This window comes from Phyllostomus hastatus, unplaced genomic scaffold (genome assembly GCF_019186645.2).
Source record: "Phyllostomus hastatus isolate PE091 unplaced genomic scaffold, TTU_PhHast_1.1 phas_scaffold_442, whole genome shotgun sequence".
In the NCBI taxonomy this organism is placed as follows: Eukaryota; Metazoa; Chordata; class Mammalia; order Chiroptera; family Phyllostomidae; genus Phyllostomus; species Phyllostomus hastatus.
This window is the reverse complement of record NW_025334030.1, coordinates 3,270,040-3,282,256: the sequence shown is the minus strand read 5'-3', so window position 1 is coordinate 3,282,256 and position 12,217 is coordinate 3,270,040. Positions and strand designations below refer to the sequence as shown.

The 12,217-nt window shown below is 55.3% G+C and overlaps 1 protein-coding gene across 2 annotated transcripts in view; it reads right to left on the bottom strand.

Annotated features, from left to right (window-relative positions):
- Positions 1-1,802, bottom strand: part of PPL (periplakin) — a 46,356-nt gene extending 44,554 nt beyond the window's left edge. For both annotated transcript variants that reach the window (XM_045820697.1, XM_045820698.1), the window contains exon 1: positions 1,546-1,802. In XM_045820697.1, coding sequence (XP_045676653.1) covers positions 1,546-1,607 — 62 coding nt within the window. In that variant the 5' untranslated portion in view covers positions 1,608-1,802. The remainder of the gene's footprint in view (positions 1-1,545) is intronic.
- Between the last annotated feature and the right edge of the window lie 10,415 nt (positions 1,803-12,217).

The following is a 12,217-nucleotide window of genomic DNA, read 5'->3' as shown; positions in this document are numbered from 1 at the left end:
GGCCCTGCCCCATCTCTGGGATTGTGAAAGAGCAAGGAGGCCGGGGTTGGGGGAGCCTCGGACAGAGGGGAAGAAATGCCTCTGAGCTTGAAGCAGCCCAAAGGAGAGGTGGGGGGCGGGGCTGTAGGACCGATGCGCAGTGGAGTTTCTGAAAGGGCTGTACCCACACGCCTGCACCAGCACTTGTCGAACAGGTCTGCCCGGGCTGGACCACAGGGGCAGGGTGGGAGCCCTGGCCAGTCTCCTTACCTTCCTTCATCTGGGGCCTGGGAGGGAGTTAGGAGCTGCTCGGAACAAGGGGGTGGGGGTGGGGCGAAGGGTGAGTGCATCTGGGGGAGAATACCCGGGCAGGTGGGCTGTGCAATTCTGAGCCCTCCACCTGCCAGAAGCCCCTTGTAGGAAGAAATTTAGCAAAGTGCTCCCCCCCCCAAAGTGCCCCCTCCTTAGAGAGGGGACAAGGCAGACGTCGAAGTCCTGCCCCCTCCCTCATTCTCAGCATCTCCACGAGACTCCCCTAAACCGGTTATTAAGTGAATACATTAGGCTTATCAAAACGGACGTGGGCTGCCATCTCAACCCAAACACATCAAGACATGTCATTCCCTTCCCAAGCCGCCCTGGGAACGCCGGGCTCAGAGACGCCGCCAGTTTCGGGGCTGGTGGGGCGGGGGAAAGGGGGTGCGGCGCGCCCCTGGCAAATCAGGCAGCCAGAAGGTCGGGACACCGCCCAGACGACACTGCCAGCCTCAGTGGCAGCTGCCGACGGGGACCGGGAACAGAGGGTGCTTCAGCCTGTGCCCCCCACACAAGCGACCCTACACCCACCGGTTATTCTGGACGAGGCTCGAATGCAGGATGGCAGGTGCCGGGAAGTATTGCCGCAGGTGGCACCCCTCAACCAGTGAGCCTTCCCCACTTCTAGCGTCCCTAACGTCCCTACCGCCAGAAGCACCTGCGAGCTCTCCAAGAAACGCAAGGGAACGCCCCCTCCCACACCTCAGCTCAATTTTCCCGCCCCCGTGCACTCCCAGACAGTGCTTCGTAGGTCGCCTGCGCCCGCCTCCCCCGCCACCCCGGCCTTGGGTGTAGCGTCCTCAGGATACATCGCTCCCCACCTGGGCCGTGCTTGCTGGCCCGGGAGGACCCCAGGCGCAAGGATGACCATGGGTTTCCCAGTACCTCCATCTCAGTTCCCCGCCCTCTATGCTCTAAGTCAGTGCTCTCTGAACTCCTTTAGAACTCACTGGTGTCAGATACAGTTTTTTCCCTCGGGCGCCCCTAGCCGATCCACAGTGTGGCGGGGCTTCCCGGCTCTAGGCTGGTCCTCGGGTCCCTCGTTCCAGCGTGAAGCGCACTCCTGGCTCAGTTCCCCGCCCCCTGGGCCTCCCAGGACGGTGCCTCCAGGGCTCCCTGCAGCGTTCCGGGCCGGGCCGTTCACCCCCACCCCCACCCCACTCCCGGCGGCGCTTCTCGATCTAGTGCGCACCGCACGCAGGTTTCGCGGGGGCGTCTGCGAGCGGTGTGCGGACGCGGACGCCTCCTCACCTCCGGGTCTGCACCGTGGGGCTGTATTTGCCTTTGTTTCTCTTCTTAAAGAGCGAGTTCATGGTGGCTCTCGGGGTGCGCTGGCGAGCAGCGGGTCGCGGCGTGGGACTGGGTACTGGGCGTCGGGGGGACCCCGCGCGCACCGAGGGGCGACAGTGGGCGCAGGTGAGCGAGCGACGGCGCGGGAGCCCGAGTGAGGCGCGTTGGAGGCGCCGGGTCACTACTCGCCGGAGGCGGGGCGCCCGCGGGCCAAAGGCTCTCCCAGCCGCTCCCCGGGAAGGTGGTGCTTACCTTCCCGAAGGCGGAGCTATGGGACGGGCGGGGCTTCCAGACTTTTCCGACGAGCGCCTTTGGCTGCGAGTGAGCCGGTGGGGCGCCCTGCAGGTGTTGGGGGTGGGGACACGGGATCTTTTCCGGGTACCCCCCGCCCCCAGCTCACCCCTGCCAATGGTTGGGCAGGCGGGCGGGGTCTCACGGGCCGCTTTACTGAGCACCCTCAGCCCCACCCTCACCCCCCCCCCACGCCCCGGGTCTGACGCGCCCCCGGGCTAAGGGCCCTCTCCTAGCTCTCTGCTGCCTCTCTCGTTGGCTAACACACCCAGGTGGGTCCTCCAGCTAGGTGTGGCAGAAACCTGGACGGGTCTCTGTGCCCTGGATAGCTAGTGAATTACACTAGGGTGGTAGCAACATCAATGGCAATTGAGAAAAGAGGGATCTGGAGTGGGCCTGCCAGAGCTCAGATCCTATAGCCACAAAGGGTCAACTGCTCCCAGCCTCAGTTTCCTTATTCGTCAAACAGTTGCTAATCACCCCCATCCCAAAAGGTTATGAAAAGATCCTTGTAGATAATTCACACAAAGCACTTAACACAGTGCCTGGCCCAAAAATGCAGGAAGCTTTGCCATCATTATCATCGTGCCATTTAGGGAGGACAAAAAATCCTTTGAAACTTGATAACTCCAGGCCCTGGCAGGACAGAACCACTTCATGGCTGGTCATAAAAGCTGCTGGATTCCGGTCCCGAAGAGCCACATTGCACAATTCTGCCAGTGGGTGCCCGGTTACACTGTGTGATGGAGAAGGCTGCATCTGGACAGACGGTAAACCCACTCTGGCGGTGACCCTGAAGGAGGCCCTGAAAGGTGGCAGGGTTCAGCGCCACTCTGGAGGGGAGTGGGGGCTCCGAGCCTAGCTGGGAAGGAGGAGCTCACAGTCTCCCAGGCAGATTCCAGAAAGCAACAAGAGAAATTATGGCCAAAGGGCTAATAGGGCTTGGATGGGAGCAATGAGGTCTGCAGGGGAGGGAGGCAGGGGCCCACACTGGGCATCCACCCCACCTGTTTTTTATTGATAAAATAAGGAGGTTGGTGGAAGTGGATTCCAAATGGCTTACCCTGGCCCAGACCCAGCAGCCTTTGAGAACATCTAGAATCCTTTGGGCCTTCTTTTGCTTCTGGCACCAAAGGATTGTGGTTCCAGTATTACAGAGACTCTAGAAAACTTTATTTTTTTTTAAAGACTTTATTTATTTATTTTTAGAGAGAGAGGGAGGGAGGGAGAAAGAAAGGGAGAGAAATATCAATGTTCCCCCACCCCCCTACCTACAACCCAAGCATGTGCCCTAAGTGGGAATTGAACTGATGACCCTTTGATTCACAGCCCACACTCAATCCACTGAGCTATGCCAGCCAGGGAGAAAAATCTGTTTTCTTAAGCCCATCTGTGGATGGGCTTAAGGGGGTTTGTGAATCCCCCTACACTTGCTTTCTTTCCATTTTTTAATCCTCATCCAAGGATGTTTTTTTCATTGTTTTTAGAGAAAGAAGGGAGAGACAGAGAGAGAGAAGAGAGAAAAGAGAATGAGAGATGTAAGAGAGAAACATCGATTGGTTGCCTTCTCCTTCACACACTGACTGGGAATTGAACGCGCAAACTTTTCTCCGTCTATGGGAAGATACTCCATCCAACTGAGCCACACTGACTAGGACCCCCTACATTTGCTTTTAAAATGTGTGTTTGCTTTTAAAATGCATTTTTCTGGGGGGAGGTCAATCACTTTCAAAAGGTTCACTCATGCAATCACTAACAGATACTAACACCCTCTTGGCCACCTGGTTCTGCCACATCGAGGAGAAAAGAGAAACAGGGTTGGGGAGGGGGACCAGCAAAGGGCCTTTCTCTTGGGGGAGATGAGAAGATACATGCATAATAATTTTTAAAAATTGATGACCCTTGGATTAACTGTTTAAAAGGGTCTTGGAACCTAAGCAGGATAAAGGGTCCTGAAAGACGCAATGGCTCTGAAGGTGTGCATCAGGGTCCCCATGGGGTTTGTAAAAATGCAGATTCCAGGGCTTTGAACACTGGAGCTCCTGACAGGGGAGTGTGGGGAGGGGTCCAGGAATCTGAATTCTTGGCAAGTCCCCCTGTGAGAAGCCAGGAGCAAGGGGTCTTTCCTGCAGCCCCCCAGCAGCTCAGGCGGGGGGCCCTGAACAGACCTTCCTCCAAATCTAACCCGGTCATTTCTTCTGTGACCTTGGCTCTGCCTGCATCCTCTCTCAGGCTCCTTCCCCCCACCCTCTGGTGGGGAGTTCCTCAGTGGGCAGCGAAGGGCTTGAGTAATTCCCTTTGTCCGGAAGTGAATTCCTTCCGGACTCAGGTTAAGACAGGACCTGGAGGGCACCACGGAACTCACTTCCAGCCAGCCTGTGATGCCAGCAGGTGTCAGGGAGGAGTCAAGGCTTCAGAACACAGGTGGGGACCCACCTGGGACCTGCAGAAGCCTCAACTCAGCAGAGCTTGGTCACCCAGGACCCTTTCCACACAACCCAGGTGGGTCACAGACGAGGCTCAGAAGGGAATCACGTGGGTCCCTATGTTTTTGCCCATGTCACAACTCTTCCTGGAAACTCTTTCCTTACTCCCCGCCCCCCATTACCTTTCACTGCAGGGGGCTCTCCTGTGGGGCGGAGCATGCCTCAGGGGGTGTTCAGGGCAGGCTGGTGCTGGGGAGGAAGCCACCCGGTGGCCTTGGGAGGGGGTGGTTAAATATTCCGGGGAGTGTTCACATTCCAACCCTGGGAAAGGATGGAAAGCCCTAGGGAGTGCTGCTGAGACTCGTAGTCAGGGGCCAGGAGCAAAGTGCAAAGGAGAGGGCCAGGGTGAGGATGTGCACGTGTACCTGCACAGGAAACCTCTGGAAGGATCCACAGCAACGCAGCCACGAGTCCCCTCGGGAGGGACTAGAGAGAAATCTGGATTTTCATTGTATACCCTTTTATAGTATTTGGCTATTTATTTACTATCCTCACCTGAGGACATTCCCACTGATTTTAGACAGAGAGGAAGGGAGGGAGGGAGGGCAGAGAGAGAAAGACAGAGAGAAGTGGAGATCTGCTGCCCCCCATATGGACACAGGCCCCTACTGGGGGCCACACCGGCAACTTTTTGTGCAGAGATGACACTCCAGTAAACCGAGCCACTTGGCCAGGGCTTGAAGTTCATTTAAAGAATAAAATTCTTTTTGGTATGTGTTTGAATTGTTTTTTTCAATTGTCTTTTCCAGTTACTTTTTAAAAACTCATTTAAAAATGACCCACCTGTCATTACCTCTCCCCAGAGCCTTTCCTCTGTCCCCTGGCCTGTCCCCCAGCGTCATGCCCCACACACTCCGTGGCTCCAACCTCCTTCCTTGTCAGAAGATGATGAGAGGTGCTGGCGGACAAGGGCTACGGAAGACACGAGGTTTGGGGAAAGAGAACCCCGTGCTGAGGAAGGGGGCCGCTGCACCGTTCAGTTGCCGAGAGTTTAACAGCCAAGACAAAAACACGAACAAGTACAAAGATGCACCCATCAGGATGCATCTGGAAAGAAGAGCCTTGTGAGGCTCCAGACATGGGGACAGGGGAGAAGCCTGGGGAAAACTGGGTTGGCGTCCTTGCTCAGTCCCTTTCAGCTATGTGAACGTAGGCAAGTCATTTTCCCTCTCTGAGCCTCCATTCTCCTCATGTGAAATGGGCATATCTATAGCATCCCCATCATAGGGTGAGCTCCCAGGTATTAAGCACTTAGTATGGCCCCAGGCAGTTAGTGAAGGCTCAGCAAATGTGGGGGTCGGGGGTGGGGGGCAGACATCTGTAGCTAGAGGCTGGATGCTAGTGAGGCTGAGGGGCTCAAGCAATTATAAGAACTTCAAACTGTCTCCAAACTCTAGACTTCTTTCAACTTCCAAATCTTTCCGCACACCCCCTAGGAAAGTAAAAGTCCACTGAGGGGAGGGGACCAGACTAGGGACCTCCAAGTAAACAGGCTTGTAGCTCAGATGCTGAGTAACAGCCATGACATTGATGATATTAACGCCATTTCTCATTTATTGAGGGTGATTCTGTGCCAAGCAACATGCCATATGCCTGACATGCCTGAGCTGGTTGATTGTCACCAAGAACCCCCCACCCCACGCCTGAGTAAAGCCAGCCAGCCCTCCCCAGCTGGGAGGAAGCTCTTATCTCATGTGCCAGGAAAGGGCACTGAGGTCCTGAGAGGTCTGTGCCCCACGAGCTGGTTGCCAGGTCAGCCTGCTTAAGTGCTGAAGCTCTTGGACCCCTACTCCCTCCACCCTCCCAGGCTCCTGCTGACTCAGCTGGCCCCTCCCAGGAGCTTCAGAGAGAGTTAGCAGGTTTAGGGAGGAATTTGAGTTGGGCCTCACCATTCCTCCTTCCTCATTCTCTAAAAGCTGGGCTCTGAGTTGGTGTGGCTGTGCGTGCACACACACACGTGTGTACACACGTGTGCACACACACACACACACGTGCACACCGCTGGTCTCTGGGCAGGCCGGATGGGGTGGGAGCTGCATTCTGGCCCTGTGCATCCTCCTCTGGGCAGATGGGATTTGTTTGGTTCTCCTCTTATGCCAAGTGACTCATCCCTCTGCCATGTGGGATGGGGGTTCTTTGGGGAGGGTGTTTGCTTTCCTGGCCTTCGCTGGATGGTTAACCCCACGGAGATGGCACCTGCAGGGCCATCGGGTTCCCTGGCAACCAGGCTGTCCTCAGCCCCTGAACCCTGTTCCTCTCTGTAGCTGGGCCCGGCTGCTGCCGGCTCCCAGGAGGCCACCACTTTCCTGAAGGCTCAGGAAACAGTGTCTTTGTTTGCTGTCATTGTTTCCCCAGCAGCTGGAGAGTTGCTCACTCACTCTCTGGCTTGGGGTGTTTCTGTGAACCAGTTTGAAACAAGAAGGGCAGCATTCCCCTAACTAACCCCAGAGAGAGGGGAGTGTACAGGACAGAGCAGCCTGTTTCCTACAAGAGCCTTCTCCTCCCAGGGCGTAGGCGGGCCCACCCTCCTGGGGACAGCCATTCTTCCATCTCCAACCATACAGCATCACCCGGAGCTGAGGAGCATTTACAAATGCAGATCCCAGGGTCCTCCCTCTGAGATTATGGTAGGGTGGGTCTAGACAGGGCTCAGAAATCTGCATATTAACAAACACCCCCAGGCCCCGAGAAGCACATTCCAGTTCACAGGAACTGGAAGAGATGCAGCACAAGTTCAGACCTGGTCTGCAACCCCCTGGGAAGAGCCCACAGGCTGTAGCTTGAAGCCAACCTGGGTTTAACTCCTGGCTTTGCCATGAATATAGCTGTGTGACCTTGGGTAGGTGGTTTAACCTCTCTGAACCTTAGTTTTTCTATCTATAAAACAGGGAAGAGCCAGCATACCTGGCATTGAGGGCCCTCTCTTTCCCTCTCTTTCCTGCCTACTGAAGGGACAGAAGGGGGCTGGCCTAGCTTTACCCTGTGTTTTGTAACACATATTTACTTTCCTAGCAGAACAATGCAAGACATGGAAAATCATGCTGGCCCTCCAGCCAAGATGGGCTGACTCACACTCAGTCCTGGGGGCCTGGTGAGCCCTGACTGGAGCCAGAGGGAAGGCTGGGCCCTGGCAACAGTGACAGAAGGGGGTCCATGATGAATCACCATTCTGCTTGCCCCTGAGTCATTCCCCAAGAATGTGATGTGGGCCCACCCTCTGGGGGCACCCCTGCCAGACAGCCATGCCCTGCTGCTCCAGCCTCCAGAGAGCCGCTGCGATGACCCCGGGCCAGCTCTCCCTGGATATGCTCTGCACCTGACAGCTATGTCTGCTATCAAAATATTGAAACAGCTCCCCACTAGTGGCTAAATAATAGCTGCTTTGAGCCTCAGGTACCCTTGGCCACCCTGGTCCTTCCCCCAGGACCCAGCCCCTGGTGGACTGACCCTCGGCTCAGCATGGGGCTTCTCCAGCCCTGCCTCGCCCACAGGCTGGCACCCACGCTGACCCGGCCATACTACTCCGTCAGTCCATCTTGCAGATCCAGGCCTCACTGTGAACCCTGGACCGCTTTCCAGCACAGCCCGTCCCACATCTCCGGACACCTCATTTCAAACGCGTCCCTGGCCTCTCAGACCAGGCTGGGAGGGCCTCCCGGCAAAGAGGTCACGCTGCCAGGGCACAGAGTGGAGGGAGCTGGGTGGAGCCAGACTGGCTCTGCCGGGCCTGGGATCCCCGCAGGACCGGCTGCCCAACCCCAAGCCTCCCGTCAGTCCTCCCCTCAGTGCCTAAGCCTACTTCCCGCCCAAGCCTGTTTCCTCGCACCCCGCCTGCCTGCCGCACAAGGCCCAGCCGGGGCTCACATCTGCCCAGACCAGTGGGGCTGCATTTTTGGATCCGGTGTCTTGGATGTGACAGCCCCTGGGGATGGCTCAGGTCAGGAGGTCAGGACTCCATTTCTTCTTGAGCCTGGGGGCCCGAGTGACGCACAGACCAGGTCACAAGGGACCAAACACAAAATCAAATCAGGTTTTAGCTTTAGCCAACCTGGGTTTGAATTCTGGCTCTGCCATGCATCCAACTGTGTGACCTTAGGCAGCTGGCTCAGCCTCTGTAAAATTCAGTTTCTCCTTCTGTAAAATGAAAAAGAGCCAAGAAGGTTAAATGTCAAGTCCCAGTTCTTTTATTTCCCAGCTGTGTCAGCCTGGGGAAATGAATGTCTTCACCTATCTGAACCAGTTTCTCCATCTGCAAAAGGGGGACACCGGCACCTGCTCCACGGGGCCTTGAAAGGACTCAGTGGGGTCAGAGATGCAATAAGGGCTCTGAACCCTTTTGCTGAACATTCACTGTGTGCCAGGCCCTGTGCTGAGTGCTCACCTTGGGGAATTGGTACTATGTTCATCTGCTGTACTGAGGTATGATGGGCATACGATAAAGTGCATGTATTTAAAGTGTGTCATCTGCTCTGGCCAGTGTGGCTCAGTTGGTTGGAGTGTTGTCCTGTAAACCAAAAGGTCCTGGGTTTGATTCCTGATCGGGGCACATGCCTACATCGTGGGTTCTGTCCTAGGTCGGGGCGTGTTCCAGAGGCCACCGATCACTGTCTCTCTCATGTTGATGTTTCTCTTCTTCTCTCTCTCCCCCTCCCCTCCCCTCCCCTGTCTCTAAAATCAGTAAGTATGTCCTCAGGTGACGATAAACTAAAATAATAATAAAATAAAAATAAAGTGCATCATTTGATGAGTTTTGACAGAAGCACCCAAAATGAAACCACCGCCACAGTGGAGATGAAGAAGCGGCCCTCTCCCTCTCCCTATTTTTTAGACATGGAAACTGAGGCTCCAAGACATTATGTGCCTGCTCAGGTCAGTCAGGAGAAGACTCAGGACTTAAGCCCTGCAGTCTGAGCCAGCGCCCTTGTCCCTTCCTCCACCACTCAGCAGGGCGCCTGGCACAGAGCAGGTGCTCCAGGTCATTGCTGAGTGAATGAGAGAGTAAATACATGAACGAGAGGGTCAGTGTACAGTGGTGGTTGCAGGGAAGGTCCCAGAGGAGAACCAACCAAGGATTGCTAGGTCCTGAGTCAGAACTATGGTAGAAGAGAAAGTGTTTGTTCGTTCGTTCGTTCGTTCATTCATTCATTCATTATTTACTGAGCTCCTACTATGCGACAGATCCTGTGCTAGGCCCTCAGGATACAGGTCAAGCACAACAGACACAGGTTCCTGCTCTCAGAAAGCTTGAGGCAGAGGACTAGGACCAGGTTAGGGATAGGGGGACAGTGTGTGTTTGAGGCTGCCTGCGGATAAAAGATGGCACCTGTCCTGTGTTCCCAATGACAGAGCAGCCCGGGCAGGCAAAGTCATGGAACAGGGGCCTGGGACACAGCGAGGAAAGCCTCCAGACAACAGGCTGAGGGTGGTTGGAGCCCTGGTGAGGAAGGAGGGGTCCTGGTTCCCTCATCATCTTCCCTTCTGCACATCACTGGCATTTTCATGGGAATCAGGCTCCTTACCCACCCTAGGGGAGGATCGCTAGCTCTTTTCCTCACACTGTCCCACACATTTATTATCCATTTCTGAAGCACCTAGTGTATGCCTACCCCTGGGGTTACAGCAGCTAACAAGATACAGCCCTCATATTCCCAGTCTGGGAGGGGAAAGGGAGAGAAAAGCAAGCAGACAGCCACATTTTTAAGAAATGAAATAACCTGAGTGCCCATCAATGGGGGAGTGGCTGATACTGATGAAACTGCTATAGTCTGGAAGGATGGACAGGGGTTAGGAATGTGGTGAGCTAACAGCCCCACAAGGAAGGAAGCCTAGGTGTAGTACGTGAAAAAGAGGAAGTGGGCCACCAGTGAGTGTTGCATTTTTGTCATTTGTGATTTACAATAGAGCTGCCCTGGCTGGTGTGGCTCAGTGGACTGAGTGCTGGCCTGCGGACCAAAGTGTTGCTGGTTCGATTCCCTGTTAGGGTGCATGCCTGGGTTGTGGGGCAGGTCGCCAGTGGGGGGCATGTGAGAGGCAACCATACGTGGATGTTTTTCTCCCTCTCTTCGCCCTTCCCCTCTGTCTAAAAATAAAATAAATAAAATATTTAAAAAATAAAAGTTTAGAAAAGAGCAGCCCCCATATCTCGGTGACTGCTCTCCTGCCTGCCTGCCTCAGTCTGGGTCTGCCTGGGTCCTTTGTCCACTTCATCTGCTGAGGTCGAACATTCCTGCCCATGACCTGGGTGGCTAAGTCCCCATGGGCTGCCCTCCCAGGCCACTTTCTGCTCATGGACTCAGGCTTAATCCCAGGCCTCCAGGACTGATGAGTCAACACAAGCCAGCTCTGAACAAACACCCCCTCCGCCTGGCCTGGGATCCCTCCTCCACCTGCACCCAGCCCATCCTGTTCCCCGGAAAGAGCCCAGCCTCTGCTGGTCTGGGTGACTCTAGAGCAGCCCCATCCAGAGGAACTTCCTGCCCTGGTGGAAACAGTCCACATATATCTGGGAGGCATCGGCCACCTACGGCTACTGAGCATTTGAAATATGACTAGTGCAACTGATTTTTTAATTTTGTTGTTTATATTTGCTATTATTTATATAAATATATATTCATACTTAATTAATTTAAACAGCCACATGTGGCTGGTTGCTATTGCACCGGAGGGTCCAGAGGGTCAGCCTGTGTCCACGCATGAAGGAGAAGTGGACATCCTGGGACCCTGGGGGTCTGATTGAACAGCTGGGGCCTCAGGGATTGACTGGGGGGTCCCTTGGGGTCAGCTGTATTGAGGGGGCTGAGCTCAGCTGTGGGCACCTGTGGCCACCCCTCCACCTGCCTTGCCCAGCCTCATGGGCAGGACCGTGACCTGAGCTGACCCCGTACTGTCAGAGTGCCCAGCTCCAGCACCCGTCTAGCCTCCTTCATTCTCGCAGACCTCTGACCGATCACACACAGCCCTACCTCTCCTTCCGCCAGTTCCAGTCTCTGCTCCCCACTCCAAGCAGCTTCTAGAGGACCTGACCTAGATGGGGTTTGGTGTCAGCTGACACAACTGGTCTGCTGAAATATCCCCCTTCCAACCAGGGGGACTCAGAGTGTACATCTGCCCTGGCCTGGTCTCCCCAATGTGCTTGGGCGTCAAGACTTTGCTTTTGAAGTAACCGCAGGGCACTTGGTCAGGGCATGAGGGAGAGTTTGCGGGCTGGGGAGGGTCATGGGGAAGGTAGGGGGGTAGGAGGCTAACCAGCCCAGGGTGCAGTGGCAAGGTGGGCTCTGCAGAGGGCTGATGGTGTAAGTCCTAACCCCCTGCAACCTGGAATGTGACCTTATTTGGAAAAGGTTCTTTGCAGATGTAATTTAGTTAAGGATCTCAAGATGAGATCACCCTGGTTTTAGGGTGGGCCCCGAAGCCCACGGCAGATGTCCTTGTAAAAGAAGGGCAGCGGGAGATCTGAGATGCAGAGGCTCGTGGAGAAAAGAATAAGGCCGCACAGACACTGACTGAGGTAGAGATTGGAGCGACGTGAATTGAGGACGGAGAAGAGGCCACTGCCAAGGAGCGGCTGCAGCATTCGGTGATTATATTGAGACCATGGCCTTAGACCCCGTACGGAGTGGACTGTGCGGTGTGAGAATTACACTCACTAAAGCCACGTTCCCGCACCGCACCGTCTCACACGCCACCCTCCACAAGGTCCCGTGGGAGAGGGTCCCTCCTTCCAAGTTGGCACTATACACCCCTATTTTTAAAAATTCAATGTGAATTTTTAGTGCTATTGTGGTAAGATACACATGACATAAAACTTACCGCCGTAAGCGCGCAGTCCGGTGGCGCTGAGCACACCGTGCTGCTGT